The sequence below is a fragment of the Notamacropus eugenii genome, chromosome 3, assembly GCF_028372415.1.
Source record: "Notamacropus eugenii isolate mMacEug1 chromosome 3, mMacEug1.pri_v2, whole genome shotgun sequence".
Classification (NCBI taxonomy): domain Eukaryota; kingdom Metazoa; phylum Chordata; class Mammalia; order Diprotodontia; family Macropodidae; genus Notamacropus; species Notamacropus eugenii.
This window is the reverse complement of record NC_092874.1, coordinates 333555113-333579069: the sequence shown is the minus strand read 5'-3', so window position 1 is coordinate 333579069 and position 23957 is coordinate 333555113. Positions and strand designations below refer to the sequence as shown.

Below are 23957 nucleotides of genomic sequence, written 5' to 3'. Positions count from 1 at the left end.
GGAAGCTGCTAGATCTTGTGTTTCCATAATACTTGAATTGCTTCTTTCTGACTGCTTACAATATTTTCTCCTTGACCTGGGCTGGAATTTGGCTACAATATCCCTAGAAGTTTTCCTTTTGGGATCTCTTTCAGGAGGTGATTGGTAGATTCTTTCAATATCTGTTTTACCCTTTCGTTCCAGAATCTCAGGGCAGTTTTCCTTGATAATTTCTTGAAAGATGATGTCTAGGCTATTTTGTTGTTGTTGTTGTTGATCATGGCTTTCAGGTAGTCCCACAAGTTTTAAATTGTTTCTCCTGAATTTATTTTCTAGTCAGTTGTTTTTCCAGTGAGATATTTCACATTGTGTGTTATTTTTTCTTTTTTTCTTTTTTTTTTTTTTTAACTTCTTGATTTTTCATAAAGTCATTAGCTTCCATCTGCTCCATTCTAATCTTTAAGGATTTCTTTCTTCAGTGAACTTTTGAACCTCCTTTTCCATCTGGCCAGTTCTGCTTTTTAAGGCATTCTCCTCATTGACTTTTTGGATCTCTTTTGCCCTTTTGGGTTTGTCTATTTTTTTAAGGTGTTATTTTCTTCAGCATTTTTTTGGGTCCCCTTTAGCAAGCAAGCAGTTGACTTGGTTTTCATGATTTTCTTTAATCACTCCCATTTTTCCCCCCAATTTTTCCGCTACTTCTCTTACTTGATTTTCAAAATCTTTTTTAGGTCTTCCATGGCCTGAGACTAATTCATATTTTTCTTGGAGGCTTTGGAGGGAGTAACTTTGACTTTGTTGTCTTCTTCTGTTTGTATATTTTGATCTTCCTCATCACCAAAGTAAGCTTCTATATCTGATTCTTTTTCCGGTTTTTGCTCATTTCCCCAGCCCTTTACTTGACTTTTGAGCTCTTCTCTGCTTCCAGTGGAGGTAAGGGGTATACTGTCATCCCCATCTGGATTTCTCTCCATCCCCCTTTCCCTTGCATTCTGTGGGTCTAGAGCTCCAGAAACTGGCACTGCCCCTGCTGCTACTGATGCTGAGGACTCCTCCAACCTCCACCACCCTGGGGCTAGACCACTGTACAGTCACATAGGTCCAACAGGTTTTCTATGCTGTCCTTCCAATTTGTCCTCAGTGTTTTTGGGTCTTGAAGTCTGGAAACCTCATGGGTGCAAGAGATTCAGTCCCCTGAGGCCTGCTCTGGTCCTGTTTGGGCCATCATGGCTCACGCTGGACTGCGCTCTGCTCCCAGCTTGGCAGCATGATATATGCTTCCCCATCGACCTTTCCAGGTTGTCTTGGCCTGGAGATTTGCTTCACAAATGGATTCTGCAGCTCCAGAATTTGTTTAGAATCATTTTTTTACAGGTATTTGACTGGTTTTGGGGGAAGAGCTCTAGCAGATCCCTGCTTTTACTTTACCTTCTTTTTTAAAATAAATTTTTATTTATGTCTTCCATTTCTTACATCATTACAGTTATTCCAAATATTCTCTCCCCTGCATAACAAATAGTATATTTTAAAGAGCACAAAAAGCATTAACACAACTGACTGATAACACTGAAAAATTCTGAGACTATATGCAATGTATAGTATCTGTGAATAATCCCATATCCACAAACTAATGGGTTAGGAGTGTCCTCTTATATATCTTTATTAAGGATTGCTTGATCTTTATAATTTTATTCCCTTTACTTTTGATTCTTTTGTTGTGTCGTTTTTTTTAATTTACATTACTATAGTTATTCTGTTTTCGTGACTCTGTTTTTACTCTGCATTTTTCAGTATAAGTCTGCAAACCTTTCCACACTTAATAGATTTCTCATTTTTTATAGCATAGAATACTGTTAACATTCATGTACCACAGGTTGTTTAGCTGTTCCCCAGTTGCTGGGCATCTCCTTTGGTTCCATTTCTTGCTACCACAAGAAGTGCTACTATAAATATTTTCTTGTATGAAGACTTTTTTAGTGGTTTCTTTAGAGGTATAAGCTCAGTAGTGGAATCTCTGGTTCAAACATTGTGGACATTTTAGTAATGCTACTAGCATAATTTCAAATTGCTTTCCAAAATGCTTGCACCATTTCATAGATCCACCAACAATATATTAGTGTGTATTCATCATTCCACAACTCCTCCAATGTTGACTATTATCTTTGAGTATAACTTCTTAATGTACAGTGATATTCTGTCCCTCTCCCTAACCTCTCCTTTACTAATTCTTTCATTTGAACAATACTTTATTCAAAGGATATGCTCATGAAACTTTATTTAAATACTTTATTCAATATTCAGTACTTTATTTAAAGGATAAACTTATTAAAAGGATATACTTATGCTTTTACTGTTATTCTAGTTGTAGATCTAAATGGTTATACCAAATCATAGCTCCACCAGTGCTGAATTAGAATGCTTATTTATCTGTAGCCCCTTCAGTACTGAGTTTTTGCAGTTCTTTTTACTCTCTTTCCTAATTTGTTGAATTTGTGGTGAAACTGCATAAATTTTTTGAAATGTACATATTTAGGTTTCTAATTTTGTGGCCATATAATTTATTATTAATTTTTGATAATTTTCTTTATTGCTTTCTACATTTGTTGTGGATTTCTTTTTGTTTAGTTATTAATAAATTTTCTATTAAAAATCAATTTTGCTAAATGTTTTTTATTTTGTCTTTTTGAAAATTTATTTTATTGAGAACTTTCCATTTCAGCTTATGTTTCCTTGAATTTGCATAATCTTCTTTGTGCTTGTTATGACATTTTCATTGATTTTCTGTTTTTAAATTTTAATTACTTTTAAAAAATTGACAAGCTGTTTTTTCTCCTCTCATTGCGAAACAAAAAAAGAAAGCTCTTATACCAAATATGCCTAGTCAAACAAAAGAAATTTTTGCATTCCAAAAACGTATGTTAAATTCTGCATCTTGAGTCTGTCATCACTTGTACTTATCTAAATTTAAGTCTTTTAGAGTTGTTTGTCTTTAAAAGGTTGTTGTTACTCTTATTCTTTATCACTCAATTCATGAGTCTTTCCAGATTTTTCTGCAGTCTCCTTTTAAACATTTTCTTTCTTAAGGTATGTGGTGTACATATGAGGTGTTTTTGTGCGTGTATGTATATGTAATATGAATATAATACATTTTTTCACCTAAGAACTATACTGGCTACCTTCACAGTCTGGTATATTGTTTCATTGTAATTCTCTTCAGCATACTTGTTTGTTACTGTCATTTGTTCTTTTACCTTCACTCCTTAGGACAGCAGGTTTAATATCTTTGTAGTTCTTCTGTTAATAGATATATTATTGTTGTTTGTTTTTATTATTTTTTTGCTGCATTATAATGAGTAACGTCAGCATTTAATGATTTCTGCCTTACTGTAATTTATTTGAATTCTTTGTTCCTTAATATATGATCCATTTTTTTTTACAAATTCCATGGACTCTTGCACAAGAATATTTTCTGATTTCCATACTTAAGATGGCTTCTGTCTATTCACTTAAAGTCTATATAATTTCTATCTTCTTCATCTTCGAAGGATTTGTCAAACTGAGTGTTCTATTAAGGTCAACTTTTTTTTTCTTTTTTTAAAAATCTATTAGTTTATTTTTAGTTTTCAACATTCATTTTCACAAGATTTTGAGTTCCAAATTTTCTCCCCATCTCTCCCCTCCTCCCACTCCAAGACACCATGCATTCTGATTACCCCTTCCCCCAATCTGCCCTCCTTTCCCTTATCTCCATCTTCTCTCTTTTCTTGTAAGATAGATTTCTATACCCCATTACCTGTATTTCTTATTTCCCAGTTGCATACAAAAACAGTTCTCAATATTCATTCATAAAACTTTTAAGTTCCAACTTCTCTCCCTTCCTTCCTCTCCACATCCCCACAGAGAAGGCAAGCAATTCAATATAGACTATACATGTGTAGTTATGCAAAAGACTTCCATAATAGTCATGTTGTTAAAGATTAACTTACATTTCCCTCCATCCTATCCTACCCCCCATTTATTCTATTCTGTCTTTTGACCTTGTTCCTCCCCTAAGGTGTTTACTTCTAATTACTTCCATCTCCCATTTGCCCTCCCTTCTATCATCCTCCCATCCCACTTATCCCCTTCTCCCCTACTTTCCTGTAGTAAGATAGCTTCTCATACCAAATTGAATGTGCATGTTATTCCCTCATTGTGATGAGACTAAGCTTCACTTTTTCCCCATCACTTCCCCCCCTTTCCCCTCCATTGCAAAAACTTTTTCTTGCCTCTTTTATGAGAGATAATTTGCCCCATTCCATTTCTCCCTTTCTCCTCCCAATATATTCCTCTCTCATCCCCTTAACTTTATTTTTTTAGATCTCATTCCTTCCTATTCAACTCACCCTGTGCCCTCTGTTTATATGTATATAATGCCTCCAACTACCCAAATACTGAGAAAAGTCTCAAGAGTTACAAATATTATCTTTCCATTTAGGAATGTAAACAGTTCAACTTTAATTAAGTCCCTTATGATTTCCCTTTTCTGTTTACCTTCTCATGCTTCTCTTGATTCTTGTGTTTGAAAGTTAGATTTTCTATTCAGCTCTGGTCTTTTCATCAAGAATGCTTGAAAGTCCCCTATTTCATTGAATTACCATTTTTTCTCCTGAAGTATTATACTGAGTTTTGCTGAGCAGGTGATTCTTGGTTTTAACCCTAGCTCCTTTGACTTCTGGAATATCATATTCCAAGCCCTTCTGTCCCTTAATGTAGAAGCTGCTAGATCTTGTGTTATCCTGACTGTATTTCCACAATACTCAGATTGTTTCTTTCTGGCTGCTTGCAATATTTTCTCCTTGACCTGGGAACTCTGGAATTTGGTTGTAATATTCCTAGGAGTTTTTCTTTTCAGATCTCTTTCAGGAGGTGATTGGTGGATTCTTTCAATATTTATTTTACCCTCTGGTTCTAGAATCTCAGGGCAGTTTTCCTTGATAATTTCATGAAAGATGATGTCTAGGCTCTTTTTTTGATCATGACTTTCAGGTAGTCCCATAATTTTTAAGTTGTTTCTCCTGGATCTATTTTCCAGGTCAGTTGTTTTTCCAGTGAGATATTTCACATTGTTTTCCACCTTTTCGTTCTTTTGGTTTTGTTTTGTAATTTCTTGGTTTCTCATAAAGTCATTAGCTTCCTTCTGTTCCATTCTAATTTTTAAAGAACTCTTTTCTTGAGTGAGCTTTTGAATTCACTCCTTTTCCATTTGGCTAGTTCTGCTTTTTGAAGCATTCTTCTCCTCACTGTCTTTTTGGACTTCTTTTGCCATTTTGTTAGTCTATTTTTATGGATGTTATTTTCTTCAGCATTTTTGGGGTCTCCTTTAGCAAGCTGTTGACTCACTTTTCATGATTTTCTTGCATCACTCTCATTTTTCTTCCCAATTTTTCCTCCACCTCTCTTACTTGATTTTCAAAATCCTTTTTGAGCTCTTCCATGGCCTGAGACCATTGCATATTTATTTTTGAGGTTTTGGTTGTAGAAGCCTTGACTTTTGTGTCTTCCTCTGATGGTGTTCTTCCTCATCTGAAAGGATGGAAGAAAATAACTGTTCACCAGGAAAATAACCTTCTATAGTCTTATATTTTTCCCCCTTTTTTGAACATTTTCCCAGCCAGTTACTTGACTTTTGAGTCCTTTGTCAAGTGGAGGGTATAATCTAGGGACCTGTAAATTCTCACTTCCTCCAAGGTGGCACAGTCAAGGGAAAGGAGTTTGCTTCCCTACTGACCTGAGCTCTGGTCTGAGAGCAACCATAAGCTTTTTTGCTCAGATCAGCAAGTAGGGTTCCCTCTCCATAACTTCCTCCAGCTCCACCAGACTAGTGTTCCTCCTCACCCCCAGGTCTGCCACTCAGGGCTGAGATCTAGATTAGTTGCTTGGTTTCCCCTAGCTCTTTAGGCTGAGGGCTCCAAAAGGAGAGTCTGCTGCAGTCACTTCCACTGCCCTGGGGCCAGGGCTAAGGGAGGATTCTGCTTCCTTCTCACCCAGGTGAAAGAGCTTTCTCACTGACCTTTGAAGCTGTCTTTGGTGTTTGTGGATTGAGTAATCTGGGAACGGATTCCATGCCCTGAAGCCTGTCTGTGAACTGTGGCCAAGGCTGGGCTGTGCTTCCCTCAGAGCCTTTTTCGATAGACCTTTCCTATCAACCTTCCAGGCTGTTTTGGGCTGGAAATCTCTTTCATTCTGTCATTTTGCGGCTTCTGCTGTGTAGAATTTGTTTAGAGTCATTATTTACAGGTATTTTATGGGCTATGTGGGGAGAGCTATAGCAAGTTTGTCCTTCTACTCCACCATCTTGGCTCTTCCCCTAAGGTCAACTTCAATTAGCATCTTGCTATTTAGATCTTTTTTTTGTTTGTTTTGTTCCAGTCTTTAAGACTTTGACTACTCTTCTATTCACTGCATCTGTATTTAATACTGAAATTTTTAAATTAATCTTAGTTACCTATAATCAGATGTTGTTTCCTTGTCTTTCCCAGTGTTACCGGTTTGCCATTGTGAAATTAGGGTTTTGACTTAGGCTTCTCAGGAGTCATATAAAGTCTAAGTATATTTCCAGCCTATAATTTTTCATTTATATGAATCCTGTGAAATAGGAGCAAGTAGAGATGGTTAGGGGCAGGTAGTGTGGTTGAAAAGATGGGAGGCATGTGGGATCCTGATGCGAGTATAGAAGGCTTGATCTTGGCCATGATGAGAAGGTCTACCTCTTCATTGTAGACTAGATAAAGAAGGAAATAGTGGGGGTTGGTGTCAGGGATGAAATGAGAAGAGAGAAAGTAGTCATAATATTGTTTGCTGGTGACCGAGGTGAGGAAGTCAGCTGAGAGATTGGGAGTCTTATTGGATATTTTCAGTATAGAAGAAAAGAGAAGCCTTCGAAAAGTTTTTGTGGAGAACTTAAATGTTAAGAAGTAGAATTGCCATGCTCCAATAAAAGCCCATTTGAGACTAGTTAGTATACATTTGTATATAGACTTAGGGAACATAATTATGGATTTCCTGTAGTTCTCAGAAACAAATGGAATGGAAAGTAATGTAAAAGCATTTATTAAGTGTTTACTATGTGCTAAACCCTGGGTTGAGAAGAAAAGGGAGAAAAGGGAATGAACACCTGCTTTTAAGGAGTTCACATTCTAGTTGAGGGAGATAGCACATTAAGTAGGGTTGAATTTCATGGCAGCTGTAAAGACCAGATGTTAGTAAGGATGTGTCAGGTAAGTCATCAGAGCAAATGGCAAGACTCATGATGACCCAGTGGCTGGATCATAGTAAATGCTTAATAAATGTTTGTTTTTTTCCTTTCTTAGAAAGTGTTGGCAGGGCAGATGGTCCTTGCCTAGTGACTGTTGTTAAAGAGGTAAATAGTCCAAAGGTAAAGACTAGTATGAGGCTCCCTATTACTTTTCTAGAGGTGTGGTTGCTGGGGGTGGGGTCAATGGGGTTGTGAAACAGCTAGTAGGAACTGGGCTGTGAGGGGTTAGGGAAAGGGAAAGTCCTTAGCCATCAATGTTGGTCTTGATGATGATTGTAATTCAGCATTTCAACTTGAGAAGGTGGCTTGCTTCATTCTGACCTCTTTCATTTCATCCTGGTAAAGTATTCTTGCATTATTCAAATTTGTTCTTGTTTATTTGAAAATTACTTCTTGCTGGTTGCTTGCAAAATTTTGTCCTTTGTCCATTTGGGTTATGAAGACCTGTAATTTTTGGGTCAAGTTAAATTGACTATTCCCCTTTGACATCTTATGGATTCAGTGAGTTTTTTCCTTTCATATTTTTTTGGGGGAGACCAGTAATTCTCAACTTGTCTCCTGGGCTTGTTGGCCTAGCTGTCTTGCTTTTGTTTGTTTGTAGATAGGACATATTCTAGAAACATCCTTTTATGTGCTACCTTCTAGACAAAGCCTTTCCTGGTTTCCCAGCTGCTCATGACCTTCCTCCTGAACCACTTTCTTGTTTTTATTCTGCATATACACATATTTTTTGTATTCCGTATTACAATATTATCAGTGTTGTGTTCACCAATAAATTGGAAGATTCTTGATAGCCAGGATTGTTTTGTTTTTGTCTTAATTTTTCAGCTTTTGTTTTATTATGTTTTTTGTACATGTTTGTACATGTCCTTGAGGGCAGGGACTTTGATTTTTATCTGTATATCCTTAGCGTTATACTGTGCTTTTCTCATAATAGGTGCTTAATAAGTATTTGTTGTTCAGTTGAATTCTTTTATTTTTTTACCTCTCTCCGTTTTTTAAAATAAATTAATTTTTAGTTTTCACCATTCACTTCCCATAAGTTTTAAATTTTCTCTGCCTCCCTCCCCTTCCCATTCCCCAAAATTGGGTGTAGTCCAATATAGGCTGTACATATTTTTACATTCATCATGCTGTATAAGAAAAATTAGAATGAATGGGAAGAACCATAAGAAAGAAAAAGCAAAACAAAAAAAGAACAAATAGTATGCTGCAATCTACATTCAGACTCCGTATTTCTTTCTCTGGATATAGATGGCATTTTCCATCATGAGTCTTTTGGAGTTGTTTTAGGTCCTTGCTTTGTGGAGAGGAGCTAAGTCTTATCAAAGTCATTCACTGGACAGTATAGCTATTACTGTGTACAATATTCTCCTGGTTCTGTTCACTTCACTCAGCATTAGTTCATATAAGTCTTTCTTCAGCATTAGTTCGTAATAAGTCTTATAGCACAGTAGTATTCCATTACATTCATATACCACAACTTGTTTAGCCATTCCCCAGTTGATGGGTATTCCCTTGATTTCCATTTCTTGGCCACCACAAAAAGAGCTGCTATAAATATTTTTGTACATGTGGGTCCTTTTCCCATTTGTATGATCTCTTTGGAATACCGCCCTAGAAGTTGTATTGCTGGGTCAAAGGGTATGTACATTTTTATAGCCCTTTAGGCATAGTTCCAAATTGCTCTCCAAAATGGTTGGATCAGTTCAAAACTCCACCAAATGCGTTAAAGCTCCAGTTTTCTCACATCTTTTCTAGCATTTATAATTTTCCTGTTTTGTCATGTTAGCCAATCTCATAGGTGTGATGTGGTACCTAAGAGTTGTTATGATTTGCATTTCTCTAATCAGTAGTGACAGAGCATTTTTTATATGATTATAGATAGCTTCAATTTCTTCCTCTAAAAACTATCAATTGGGGAATGATTTGTATTCTTATAAATTTGACTCAGTTCTATATATTTTAGAAATGAGGCCTTTATCAAAGACGCTAGTTGTAAAAATTCTTTCCCAATTTTCTGCTTCCCTCATAATCTTGGTTATATTGGCTTTGTGCTAAAGCTTTTCAATTTATTGCAATCAAAATTATCCATTTTGCATTTTGTAATGTTCTCTATCTCTGATAAATTCCTCTCTTCTCTATAAATCTGACAAGTAAATTATTTCTTGCTTTATAATTTGCTTCTAGTAATATCAGCCTTTATATCTAAATCATGCACCCATTTTAACTTTATTTTAGCGTATGGTGTAAGATGTGTTATGCCCAATTTCTGCCATACTAGTTTCCCCAGTAGTTTTTGTCAGATAGTTGAGTTCTTATCCCAGAAACTGGGGTCTTTGGGTTTATCAAATGGTAGATTACTGTATTCATTGACTACTTGTCTTACGGACCTGATCTATTCCACTGATGTACCAGTCAATTTCTTTGTCAGTACCAAGTAGTTTGTTGATTGCTGCTTTATAATACAATGTAAGATCTGGTGTGGCTAGGCCACCTTCCTTAGCATTTCTCATCATTGCATTTCTCTTCATTTATTCCCTTGATATTCTGGACCTCTTGTTCTTCCAGATTAATTTTGTTACTTTTTTTTCTAGCTCTTTAAAACAGTATTTTGGTAGTTTGATTGGTATGTCACTGAATAAGCAAATTAATTTAAATAGAATTGTCATTTTTATTATATTAGTTCAACCTACCCATGAACAACTGTTATTTTTCCAGTTATTTAGATCTGACTTTATTTGTGTGAAAAATGTTTTAAAATGGTGTTCGTATAGTTCCTGGGTTTGTTTTGGCAGGTAGACTCCCAATTACCTCTCAGTTTTTACCTATCTTCCTGACTGCCTCCATTCCTCACAGAGAGTACTCCCCCACCACCTTTCCTACTTTATTCTTATGATCATTGTCTGGAATTTTCTTCCTTCAGTCACTTTCTTTCCCATTTTATGGATGTTCTGTATTCCTTTATACCTCATTGTGAGTCTATAAAGACTCTGGATCTTCTTCCAAGTATATTTGTTCTCTCTTCTTTAGGTTTAGTTATTGTTGCAGTTTTTTCTTGATTTGGAGAGTTCTACTCCATTTTCCCCTACAGTATTTGTCCTTACATTGGATTTCTATTTTGGCCTACTTGTGTCTTTAGATCTTTCAATTTCCTTAGAGGGTTTTCCTGTGAAGGTTTCTTTCCTTTCTCCTCTTCTCTTTGTTGCTGTCCTTTTACTTTATTTGGATACTTTTTGTTATTTTGAAGTACTCTAACACTGCTAAATGGCTGGAGAGAGAAGTGATAGACAATTCTTGCCTTCAAGGAGAAATATTCTAAGGGGAGATAATATGTATACAGACATATATAAATAGATACATAGTGTATACAGAAAGAAAACAAAGGATGCATGGGGAGGGGTGGCGCTAGCTGCCTGGTGTATCGGGAAACACTTCCCATGTTACTTTTTTAACCTCTTAACCTCCTTACTTAAGTCAGGATTCTCCTAGACTTTTTCAGATTTATTTACTTGTATTCATATTGAAGTTTTATCCATGTTATTTGAAGAAGTGTTTCATTCTCCCTAGTAACCTGGAGAGTGGAAAAATGTTCTTTGAGCTCCTTTCCCTTCTCTCTTAAATGGAGCTTAAACTTTGAACAGAGATAATTCTTTGGCTGTTGTTCAGAGACACGCGGGTCTTGTATTTGTACCTTGTAGGTACAGAATCCTCAGTCCTTGATTTCTTTGTTGGTAGTTCTTGTTACCACTTGGGAACTCTTCTCCCCTGGTTAGCACCTTCTCATTATTAGGACCTCTCCATTCACATTCTTTTCCCCTGTTTTGCCGCTGCATGCTCTTCTGTTACTCTCCTTTCAGGACAGAACAACCTCATTGGTCGGTCATTTGAGTGAGCTAAGTAAGCGTGCCTTACCGGCCTTCCTCTGTCAGACACCTCGCCCTGACTCCACTGTCCTGCCCGTCACATCGGCAAACTGCTTAACTTAAATGTGAATACTTAGTTTGTAAGGCTGGCTTTGCCAATTCAGATATTGTCTTGCTTTTCCACAGCTATCAGTCCATGATGCATTAATATTGTCCCAGCCGGTTTTTACACCTTTACCACTAAGGTAATTAATGATATTTAAAATTATGTATCACTAATCAGAAGGCAAAATCTTAATGTTTTAAGGACTAAGTTAAGTAAATTAAATACTTCTCTGTAAAATCATCAAAATGAATTAAATTACCAATCTTTCTAGGGCAGCATTTCAGTTTATGTCATCTGAATTGAATCATGAGCATAAGGACAAAAGCTAGTGATTTTTTTTCCCATGGCTGTTCTGATAAATCTGCTTCTTAACATGAAATTTACCCATGTATGTTCTAGGACAAGTAATATGGCTGAATTTTAATGTGGCTTACAGATATCTCTCTGATTGCTTTAGTCGGAATATGCGTTGTATGAAAACATGTATGTATTATGAGCCACTCCTAAAATCTGTCCCTTCCCTCACTGACTCCTGTCTCAGAACAAACGTTGATGAACAGAATTATCTTTACTTAAACATGCACAGCAAAAACCATGTTAATTAGGGGCTCAGAATGGGACGTAAACCCTTGTTTACCCAAGATGGGGGATTTACAACTTAGCTTGTAATATATTTGTATCGTTATACCAGTTTTCAGCACAACTTGGCTTATGACATTAAGGTAAAAAATACAGCAACTCCTGTTGATGACCTAGAAAACGTTTAATGTAAAGTGAATTCTGAAAACCTGAAAATTCTGAAAAGATTATAACAATCTTTTTTGAAGACTTCTTCCCCCAACCCTTATTTCTTTTGGAGGACAAAAAGTTAAAGATTTAAGCCTTGTTCTTAATTTTGTCATTTACACTTAGTGCCACAAGCAAATTTATTTTTCATCACTAATTACGTAAGAAAGTGAGAATAACAAATTCAGCCTTTTACAATGGGAGTGATGAATACAAACATTAGTTAGAAATACCTGATTCAGCCTGTCATGCAGACAGTTTTAAACAGTGATCATTAAGAACAAAATTTGCTTAAATACCTAAATGCTATCTTTATGTATTTATATTGTGTTATATTGGCATCAAGATAGATCCTATTGTATTAAATTGTTTATTTCCAGGAAATTAGCGCTGTACCTCAGAGTTCTAAAAGAAATCAAAGTACCAAATGTGTTTTGTGTTCAGAATAAGTCTTTAAAAGTGTTATTTCATTATTATAAATTTTTTTTATTTTTATTTTTTTCCAGTGGAGCCGACTTCAGCACGTTGTTGATGAACCTGGGTCCTGAAAATTGTGCAACATTGCTTCTTTTTGTTTTGCTGGAAAGTAAGATCCTGCTTCATTCTCTTAGACCAGCTGTGTTAACAGGCGTGGCAGAAGCTGTTGTCGCTGTAAGTGTTGGGTTTTTTCTCCCTTCTAAGAAATTAGAGCATTGTGATTGTCTTTTGATAGTAACTTATTCAAAAGCAAACATCATTTTAGGTTTAAAAACTCACTCCATACTACGCTGTACTAAAACTGAATTTGGAGTGACTAGAAATCCAAGCAAGCAAACAGGTTTCTAGTGTGAAACATGTTTGGTGTGGGGAAGTAGGGGTAGGAAATAGAGGTCAAGTTTTTAGTGTTACTCTTTCTGGCTTTTGAGATATTTAGAGAGCAACAAGTCCGTGGGATTACCCAAATTGGTCAAATTAGACTCATTTAACCAAGTCAGTTAATTACATAGTTTTTTCTTCTAACTAGAAATTAGTTACAGTTAGTGGTTATATGAAGAATTTTAGTGATACTTAGCATAACAACAGTGAATAATTACTGAGTACCTTTTCAGGGAGCAGTAGAAAGCATCTAGAAGTTACTGTCAAACCCAGCTGAATTCTTGTCCTGTCTTTGCCACATAAGAGTTGTTCACAGTTCCCCATAGTAAATACTTAATAAATTATTTAGCCATGTTAACATGCACTCTTCAGTAAGTAATTTCACTTCTTTTAACTTAAGTTTCAAGTGTAAAATGAAGTGCTAAGGTCCCAGCTAACTCTTAAAATCTGGGATGAGCTGTTTAGGATAAAAATAAAATGAATAATATAAATGATTAAAAGAAAACATAAATAAAACATTCTGCCTTTTAGGAGTTTGCAGCTTGGACAGAAAGAAAAGGTACATGTGCGTGTGTGTGCACATGCTCACACCCACAGTCAAGGCAGCATGTGGTAACTGACTCCTTTAGGGGTGTAGGATTTAATGGGAGAAGAAATTGCTGTGTCTGGGTAATTGAAAAAGAATTCTTGGAAGAAATAGAACTCGAGCTAAGTAATAAAGGGAAAGAGAGGAACAATTTGTAGTAGTCATTAAAAAAAATGATATGTGCTGATCAGTGCTTGATATCTGTTACTAGGACTCGTGTGTTCCTTGAAAAGTAGATCCTTCTGTCTTCTTTTAGTCCCCGTCTTCTTGTGGTTAATTCTCCCAGTCCTAGCTTAGGTGTCACTGTTATCCTTTGGCCTTCTTTCTCCTTTTCTAAATCAGAAAGAGATCCTTCTGTCCTTGGATTTTTTCACAGCACTTTAAAAAATACATACATTTTTACTCTCTAGGGAGCCAGCCCTTGTAAACAAAAAAATGTACACACCCCCCCCAAAAAAGAGGAAAAAAACAAATCAGTAAAAGCATATTGAAAAAAACTCTGACATTTTATGCAGTATTTCACACTTGTGGAGGGAGATGTTTTTTCATACATCTTTTTTGGTGACAAGTTTGTTCATTTTTATTTTGCACCATTTAGATTTTTATTATTTTGTGATTATATATTTGTGATGTATATTTTTGAGGCTCTCACATCACTTTGCATCAGCTTATATAAGTCTTTTTATGCTTATCTGAATATTTCATATTAATTTTTTTCTTGTAGCACACATTCCTTCCATTTCTTACATGTACCATAATTTGTTTAGCTATTTCGTGTTGGTTGGGCATCTGTCTTGTTTCCAGTTCTTTGCCACTACAGTCAGTGCTACTATAAATATTTTTATGCATATGGAGCCTTTTCTTTTGTCAATGTCTCCTTGTCTCTATGCTTGCATATCACTTTTTTTGTCTCCTTTAGGTGTTTCGATACTCTTCTTCCCCTATCTGTCATTAGCCCCACCTCCCAATCCTCATTCCTCTCAAAATTATAAGCTCATTCTGTGCATACCCTTTAATCCAGTAATACCACTACTAGGTCTGTATCGCAAAAAGATCATTAAAAAGGGAGAAGGACCTATATGTACAAAAGTATTTACAGCAATTCTTTTAGTGGTTGCTAAGAATTGGAAATTGAGGGCATGTCCATCGGTTGGGGAATGGGTGAACAAGTTCTGGTATATGAATGCAATGGAATAGTATTATGCTGTAAGGAGTGATGAGCAGGAAGATTTCAGAAAAACCTGGAAAGACATATATGAACTTGTGCAAAGTGAAGTGAGTAGAGCCAAAACATTGTACACAGTAATAGTAACATTGTGTGGTGATCAATTATAAATGACTTCTCAACAATACAATGATCCAAGACAGTTCTAAAGTGGAAAATGCTATTAACATCCAGAAAAAGAACTAGTCTAAATGCAGATCCAGGCATACTATTTTCACTTCCTTGAGGTGGAGGGAGGATTTACCCTTTTGTTCTGTTTCTTCTTTCACAACATGTCTAAGATGGAAATATGTTTTATATCATTGCATATATATGTAACTTATATCAGATTACTTACCATTTTGGGGAGGGGAGAGGGAAAAATTTGGAAGTCAAAAAAAAGAATGTTAAAAATTATCTTTGCATGTAATTAGAAAAAAATATTATTTTATAAATGTGTAAGCTGCTTGGACACAGGAGCCATGAAATTCATTATTATATTCTCTTCCACATCTTTTCACATGTCCCAAATTGATTTCTATTGTAACAGCATAGATTTAGATCTGAAAGGGACCTTAGGTTCATCCTCCGATTTTATACCTGGGGAAGCAGGCCCAGAGTAACGATTTGTCCAAGGTCATGTAAATAATCAGATGTAGGATTTGACCCTAAGTCTTCTGACACTATTTCTAGTTACCTTTACGTACTATACTACAATCTTCTCCCAGTTTCCCAGTTTCTCTCTTGAGGACACTGTCATCTTCCCAGGTACTCACTGAGATTTGAAACCTCAGAATCACCCTTGAATTATGTCCTCCTCCTCACCCATTGTTGCTGTGTATTACAGATTCTGCCCCTTCATCTCTTGCCAGCTCTTTTTTCCACTTACATTGCATGCTCTCAACGTTATTTACTCAAGCTAAGACTAGTAACAACTCCTGGTTGGTCTCTCTGCATCTGGATCCTCCCACCTTCAAACTGTTGTTTGCACAGGTGCCAAATGATTATCCCCGAGCACAGATGTAATCATCTTGCTCTATGTCTTTAGGGTACTTTCCTGTGATGGGCTTTTAAGGCCTGTCACAATCCAACACTAACTTACCTTTCCAGCCTTGGTTCACCTTCTTCATATTCCTTGAACATGACATTCTGCCTCTTTCTTCTATTTTTGTAGGCTTTGTCTTATGCCCGAGACATATTCTGTTGTTTTTGTCATTTCTCCTTTTAAGGCTAATCTCAGGTGCCATCTCTTATTGAAGTCTTCTCCTTCCTCTACCTCATTTAGCATTCGCTACTTTGTATTCTATTTATTTATATATTTGTACTGTCTTCCCATTGTAAAGGCAGAGTCTTTAGTCAGCATCAGCCTTAGAACCTTGCGCGCATCATTGATGCTTAATGAATGTCTGTGTCATTCAGTTATTGTTGAGAAAGGGTCATGTTGCTTTATTGGAAGTTACTTATATTGAAACTTTCAGTTGGTTAAATTGTTGTCAGGTGCCCGTTTTTTTACATTTGGATAGTGCATTTTCAGTTATACAGTTAGACTTGAGAAGAGAATAAGTCGCTTGATAAAATTAGCCCAAAGTTTTTGTTGAGCCTCTATCATTTGGCTCAGCTATTCAATCTAAAAAAATGGGGATGCATAGAACACCAAAGATAGTAGGAGAAGAAATATTCAAAAAGGCACTTAGTATTTTGTATTGCACTATTAAAAATAGTAACTATTTAATAGTAACAATAATAGTAGTAATGATTTTAGTCATGCAGTTCCATGGTAAGCTGTTTTATTATGAGAAGTTATAGTGAGGTTGTGTTTTTGAATGAAATGATCACTTAGATAAATATAAAAGGGAACTTTAATTTCCCCCTCTTCATTTTTATTGAAGTAATAAATGAGTTGTATACAAGGTGTCCATTTTTTGCTGTGAAGTTCCATATTTGTTTTACTACAGTTTCTTTTTTTCCAGATGATCTTTCCGTTTCAGTGGCAGTGCCCGTATATTCCCCTTTGTCCGCTCTCTTTGGCGGCAGTGCTCAGTGCTCCCTTACCATTTATAGTTGGAGTTGATTCAAGATACTTTGATCTTTATGATCCACCACAGGATGTTGTTTGCATTGACTTGGATACCAATACAGTTTATATGTAAGTTTACTTTTGAACATTGTTTCTGTGTTGCTTAAAACTCGAGTGATAAAATAGTAGGTAATGTAAAAATAAAATTCAGTAATCCATTTAAATGATTTTTGGAAAGGAAGAAATGTAATGACCATTGCCTGGAAATTGTTTATTGAAGTTTTTTCTTCTTACTGGTTCGATAGAAGTGGAATAGATGATTTTTCCAGAGCTCAGTTCAAGGCCTCTTTAGGTATGCTTTCTCGTAAATAGGAGCCAGGTGAAAGATACTTGAATCTGCATTTTAATTGTGCCATGATTTCCTAACTGGAAAGGGTTGCACTTTTGGAGATTTTCCCTTTTGTTCAGGGGTAATAAACTCTTATGGGCATGAGCTGTTAGGGCTCCAGAGAGCAGAGTGTCCCACTGTTCCTGAGAGTCAGGAGATGCAAGTTCAAGTCTCCCAGCTCTGTCGCCATTTTACTCTGTCATGTTATTTGTTTTAGTGTTGCTTAATTTGAGAGTTATTTAGTTCAGTGTCCTCACCTGCAAAAGAATTCATCTTTATGCTTCATAAGGTCCTTTTTAACTTGTAAAATCCAGAGAGCAGTGTAATGGACAGATGAATCCTGCTGCTAATTTTCCTGGTCTCAGGTACCAGTGAGATTTAACAGAAAGCGAACCAGGAGAGAACAACCAAGGATCCGAAGACTAGAATGTAGTTTCTGTTTAATGTTCTTTTTAAAGTTCAGTTTATACTGAACCATTCCAAATTATTTTATACAACAACGTATTTGAAACAAAATGATGCTGCTTCAATTGAAATGCCTATATTTTAAAATTTAGTGGTTGGAAAAAATTATAGTCATAAGACATCAGTCCTTACAGATCATCATTGATCTTGAGACTTAAGATGTACTTTTCTTGTGTTATTTTTTATAAAGATCTATCTTATAAATGACTTTACAGAAGGTGGATGATTCATTTTTACGTTTGTTTTCAAGTCTTTTTTCATTTTTTTCCTCAATTTCAGAAATTCTAGGAATTTTTTTACTATGCCAGTTTTCATTAGCATACTGGTGGAAGAGGTCTGTTATCAGATGGGACTGTTAGTGATTTTTCAGCTACAGTGATTCTAGTCCAAGACCGTTTACTGAGTTATAGCCTGTTGTAGCCTTAGAGTTTTTCCTTGGATCCTGAGAGTTTGTCATTTGCCCAAGATCAAACCTCAATTTCTTCAGCGATTATCTACAGCATAGCCTTACCTCTAAGACTGAAATATTTTACTTCAGTTTGCATTTACTATGTTTTCTGTTTATTAAATAGATCTGAAGAAAAGAAGAACATGAACTGGAAACAGTTTCCCAAAAAGCCCTGTAAAAATTTGCTTAGTACTTTAAAAAAATTACATCCTCAGTTGTCTTCAGGTAAGTGTGAAATATTTCATGTAAAAGGAAGTACCTATTGTGTGTGTAAGTAAATAAAGAGGTATTTTAATAAAAGATTTATCCTCTTTTCTGTTGGAGTACATTGAGAATATCTGGGACAAATAAATTTTACTTGTGTATAATTGTGTGTAGATAGTTTTTTTTTAAGATTTTTGTTCTCAGAAGAGAATAAAATTTCACTTTGTTCACTTTTTATTTTGATCATTTGATTTTTTGTCTTTTTAGTCAGGTTAGTTAATGGTTTATTGATTTTTGTTAGTCTTTTAAAAGAACCTTTTCATTTTGTTTATAATCACCATAGTCCCGTGGTTTTCTGATTTATTTCTCTTAACACAAAGATTACTTCTTTTGTGCTCCTTTTGCCTTATTTGTTGATTTTCTAATTTTTTAATTTCAGAGTTGATTAGAATTTTCTTTTTTTATTTTGTTATTGCATATTCCTCTCTGAGAGATAAATTTCACGTATAAGGCATGTTAACTCATTTTCTTTTTTCCCTTTAATTTCATTGTATTTTGTCAACAGTAGTAGAATTTTTTTCATCTTTCTATTTAATGATATGTTGGGAGCAGAAGTTAAATGAGTATTTTAATTAGCTAATATAGTGAATAGCAGTGTTTTTTACCTTTATGTCTTTCTTAAGTATAAAATATCAAATTGTCAAATGGACATTATGTAACCTGAAATCCCTCTCCCCAACAAAAAAATTAATTGCCATTTTTAACTTAGTTTTTTTAACAATCATTTAAAAAATTTTTTTAATTCCAAATTTTCCCCCTCCTTCAGAAGGCAAGCTAATTAGTTACACATGTGAAGTCATACTTCCATATTATTTCCATATTAGCCATGTTACAGAAGAAAACACAAAATAAAACAATAAAAATATTGGGTTTTTTTTTTTAATAATATGCTTCAGTCTATATTCAGAGTTCACTGGTTCTCTTTCTGGAAATGGATAGCATTTTCATTATGGGACCTTTAGAACTGCCTTGGATAATTGTCTTAAGTAAGTAAGTCTTCCACAGTTGATCATCGTTACAATATTGCTGTTACTGGACAATGTTTTGCCCACTTCACTTTGCATCAGTTCATATAAGTCTTCTCAAGTTTTTCTGAAACCATCCTGCTTGTCATTTCTTACAGCACAATAGTCTTTCGTCACAGTTTTATACCACAACTTGTTCAGCCATTCTCCAGTCTTTTCGATGTCCAGTTCTTTGCAATCGTGAAAAGAGCTACTATAAATATTTTTGTGTGTGTAGGTCCTTTTCTCTTTTTTAATGATCTCTTTGGAATACAGACTTAGTAGTGGTATTGCTGGATCAAAAAGGATATGCATAGTTTTATAGCCCTTTGGGCATAGTTCCTAATTGTTCTCTGGAAAGATTGGACTAGTAGTTCATGACTCCACCAACAGTGCACAAGTGTCCCAATTTTTCTGTATCCCCATCAGATTTTTAAATTCCTTTTTCTGTAATGTTGTTAACCAATCTGATAGCTGTGAGGTGGTACCTCAGAGTTGTTTTAATTTGCATTTTTCTCATCAGAATGACTTAGAGCATTTTTTCATGTGACTTGATAACTTTGATTTCTTCTCTAAACTGCCTTTGACTATTCACTGGGGAATGTCTTTTTTATAAATTCGATTCAGTTCCCTATATATTTGAGAAATGAAGTCTTTATCAGAGAAACATTCTGTAAAGATTTTTCCCCCAGTTTTCTGCTTTCTTTCTAATTTTGGCTGCATTAGTTTTGTTTATACAAAAGCTTTTTTATTTTCTTTAATCAAAATTATCTATTTTACTTCCCATAATCCCCTCTATCTCTTATTTGGGTAATAAACTCTTCCCTTATCCATAGATCATGCAAGTACATTTTTCCCAAGCTCCCCTAATTTACTTATAAAGGATGAGGAATCTGTGGTTTGGAGGCCTCATGTGACCCTCTGGTTCCTCAACTGTGGCCCTTTGGCTGAATCCAAACTTCACAGAACAAATCTCCTGTAAATCTTGTGACTTATGTCTTATGATATGATCTTTTATGTCTAAATCATTTATCCATCTTGACCTTATCTTGGGATATAGTGTGATATGTTTGTCTATGCCTAATTTTGCAAAACTGCTTTCCAGTTTTCCCAACGATTTTTGTCAAATTTTGTCAAATGTCAAATTTTTTGACAAATTTGAGTTCTTAGCCAACTTGGATCTTTGGAATTATCAAACATTAGATTACTGTGGTCATTTACTATAGTGTATTCTCTACCTAAGCTATACTACTGATTCACCACTTCACCATTCTTATTTTTTTTTACCAGTACCAGATTGTTTTGATGCTTACTGCTTTGTAATATAGTTTGAAATGTAGAACTGCTAGGCCTCCTTCCTTCACATTTTTTCTTTGATTCCCTTGACAATATTCTTGCTTTTCTAACTCTGTATCATTAGATGCAGAAAAAAGGCATTCAGCAACACTGATTGACTAGAAAGCACAGGAATCAATGAACCTTTCTTAAAATAAGTAGTGTCTTTCTAAAACCAACCATTATCTGTAACAGGATAAGCTAGAAGCCTTCCCAATAACATGTGCAGTGAAACAAGGATGTTCTTTATCACCGCTGTTACTCAGTATTGCACTAGAAATGCTAGCTATAGCAAGAAGACAAGAAAAAGAATTTGAAGGAATAAGAATAGACAATGAGGAAACACAACTCTCATTCTTTGCAGATGATACGCTGGTATAATTAGAGAACCCTAGAGAATCAACTGAAAAGCTAGTTGACGTAATCAACAACCTTAGCAACATGGCAGAATATGAAATGAACCCAGCATTTCTATAAAAATCAGCATTTCTATATAGCACCAACACAGTCCAGCAGCAGGAGACAACAAAAGAAATTCTAGTTAAAATAACAACTTAGAACATAAAGTACTTGGGAGTCTGCCCACCAAGACAAGGCTAAGGATTACACAAACAGATTGACAATGCTTTTCACAGAAATAAAGACAGAACTAAACAATTGGGGAAATATTAGTGGCTTATAGGTAGACTGACCCAATAGAATAAAAATGATAATTCTAAGTTAATTTACTTATTTGGCACCAGACCACTAAAGAATTATTTTATAGAAATGCATTTTATAATTATAGAGGTTCATCTGGAAGAATAAAAAAGGCTTTTAAGAAGTACTTTGTTCAAGGGGGTGAAGGTTGGGGGCATATCATGGTTTAGCAGATGGCCTCATCCTGACCCTTTTCTGACTTTTCCAGGCACAGTGCGTATGAATAGTAGGCATTTAATTAATGCTTACTGGTTGATTTATTCCAAACTCTCTTTTGTGTGTGCCTTTTCCATTATGCAGTTCACAGAAAAACGCAAGAAGGCTCCGCAGTAGAGATGACCCCAATAGAAGCAGATTTCTCCTGGCAGAAGAAAGTGACTGAACTTGAGATGGAAATCCAAGAGGCGTTTTTACGTTTTATGGCTTCCGTTTTAAAGGGATACCGTACATACCTCAAACCAATCACAGAAGCTCCTTCAAATAAAGCTACTGCTGCAGATTCATTGTTTGACCGACAAGGTGAGTGATGTTGAAAGGTACAATTCCATATGATTGGAATGGGTTTTTCTATTGTGTTTCCCTACTGCATGATATCCAAAATAAAAACTTTTCTGAATTATATTCATAATGCATTTCAGATAAAAATCTGTTATATTCTAGATACTGGGGATATTAATATGAAAATAATCTCTGCTGTAAAGGACTTTATAATCTATCCTTATCAGTAGAATAAGTATAATCTTTATACTCATAAATCAGTCATAATAAGTGGTTGGAGTTTGAATGTAGTTTAATTTTACATTTTTCTTAGATTTTTCTTACCAGGAGGTTTTAATTCTGGAATGAAGCCTCTAAAGGGAAGCAATACTAGGTCAGTAAGGTGAATGTTTGAATATACAATAGCTGAGTGTCTGTAAATAGTTCATATTTTGCGTTAATCATTGAACAGAGCTTCTTTGTATTCTTGGCTGTAACTGAAATTTAATTCCTCTTTTAGCCCTAAAACATTCTCTGGTAGTTTGCAGAATGAGTTTACACCTTCTTTCCAGCCTTGTTCTGGAACTTGGGGAGCAAGTGGAAAGAACCATCCTGGTTCTTCAGCTTTTCTTTTTGTTGTCTCAGGCTCCTGGGAAGCTTAGATTTTATTCTTCAGATTGTTTAATTTCTCTTGTTCACTTCTCTTTTCCTGGAGCAACTATTTTTTTGAGGCAGTCAGGCTTAGGTGATTTGCCCAGGCTCACACAACTAGTAATTGTCTTGAGACCAGATTTGTGCTCTGTCCACTGAAGTTACCTAGCTAAGCCCCCGCGCTGCCTTCCCACCTCCCCCTCCCCAGCAACTTTTTTAAGGGTTTATTTTATAATTATTTTTTTCATTTTTGTTCTTTGTTGCTTCTCCTGTTTCAAGGTAGCTTTGGTAAGTCTCATTGTTATATACTTTGTGGAGGGGGATGGGAACCCTGAGGCCTCAAGGTCTTCTATTAAGGGGATTTATTCTGTCAAGTTTGTATTCAGTCAAAGGGACCTCACTTGAGGACCTAGCAGTCCACATGTGGCCTCGAGGCAAGTTCCTTGCTCACCCCCCATCCCTGCCCCCATCCCCCCAATTCTTCTTGCTCCCGCCCCTAAGGAGGTTACAGTTTACTGATTTGGAATATAATAGATAACCATAATAAACATTAGACTAGAATTATATATAATAAAATCAAATGGCATGGTTTTAGACAACTTAGAAGGAAGAGATTGCTTATAGCTGGGGCATCTGAGCTTTGTGGGAGAAAGAAAAAGGCAGGCTGAGATGGGGGAATATGAAAGGGAAAAACAGGTTAAGGCTGGGAAAGTAAGTTAAAACCACATTTATGAAAATCTTAAATGTTACATCATAGAGTTTGTATTTTCTTTTGTAAGCAATAGGAAACTACTAGATATTTTTGAGCATGGAATCAAAAAGAAGTGACGTAACTGCACGAGAGTTAAATACAAGCCAGAGGTATAATGGATGCCACACAAGGCAATAGATCACTGTCGTTTGAGCAGTTATAGATAGATGGAGAGCTGAGAAACAGTAATGTGTGACTACTGTGATCTTTATGGGATATCAAGGAGGAAGGACAACTGAGCCTTTTGTTTTTATTTTCCTTTTTATTTTTATAAGCTTGGCAAAAATTAACAAACATTTGCGTTTCTCTATCAAAGAATAGAAAAATTCAGCTATAAGTGAATGTAAATTTCAGTTGTATACAAGTTTTTAAAAAAAGTATCAAAAAAACTTTTCATAAAGTATACCTTAGATTTAAGATGGTAGGTCCAGCACTGCCCTAGGCTGGCTTTTTCTCTCTTCTGTGTTTTAGTTAATCATTTGTTAGTGTTTTTCTCTCTCTCTCTCTCTCTGTGTCTATCTGTGTCATTATTATTACTTCCCCTTTCCATGACTCTCCCTTACCCCTTAAAAACAAGCCCAAACCTTCTCTTTATCTATAGGAAAACAAATCCATACATATTGGTCGTGTCTGAAAATGTGTCTCTTTTTGCACCTGTTATCCATCAGCTCTCTGCAGAGAGTTGGGGAAAGTGATTTGTAATCACTGTTCTGGACTTGTGATCATTAATCTGACTGTGTAGGATGCGTAAAGGTAGGCTAGGCACTGCTCCCAACAGC

The 23957-nt window shown here is 35.6% G+C and overlaps 1 protein-coding gene across 5 annotated transcripts in view; it reads left to right on the top strand.

Annotated features, from left to right (window-relative positions):
* Positions 1-23957, top strand: part of DENND4C (DENN domain containing 4C) — a 115344-nt gene that overhangs the window by 42612 nt on the left and 48775 nt on the right. For 4 of the 5 annotated variants that reach the window (XM_072597047.1, XM_072597044.1, XM_072597045.1 and 1 more), the window contains 5 exons: positions 11329-11387; positions 12541-12685; positions 16650-16825; positions 18122-18222; positions 21600-21818. In XM_072597047.1, coding sequence (XP_072453148.1) covers positions 11329-11387; positions 12541-12685; positions 16650-16825; positions 18122-18222; positions 21600-21818 — 700 coding nt within the window. The remainder of the gene's footprint in view (positions 1-11328; positions 11388-12540; positions 12686-16649; positions 16826-18121; positions 18223-21599; positions 21819-23957) is intronic. The other variant, XM_072597048.1, reaches the window with a different exon arrangement.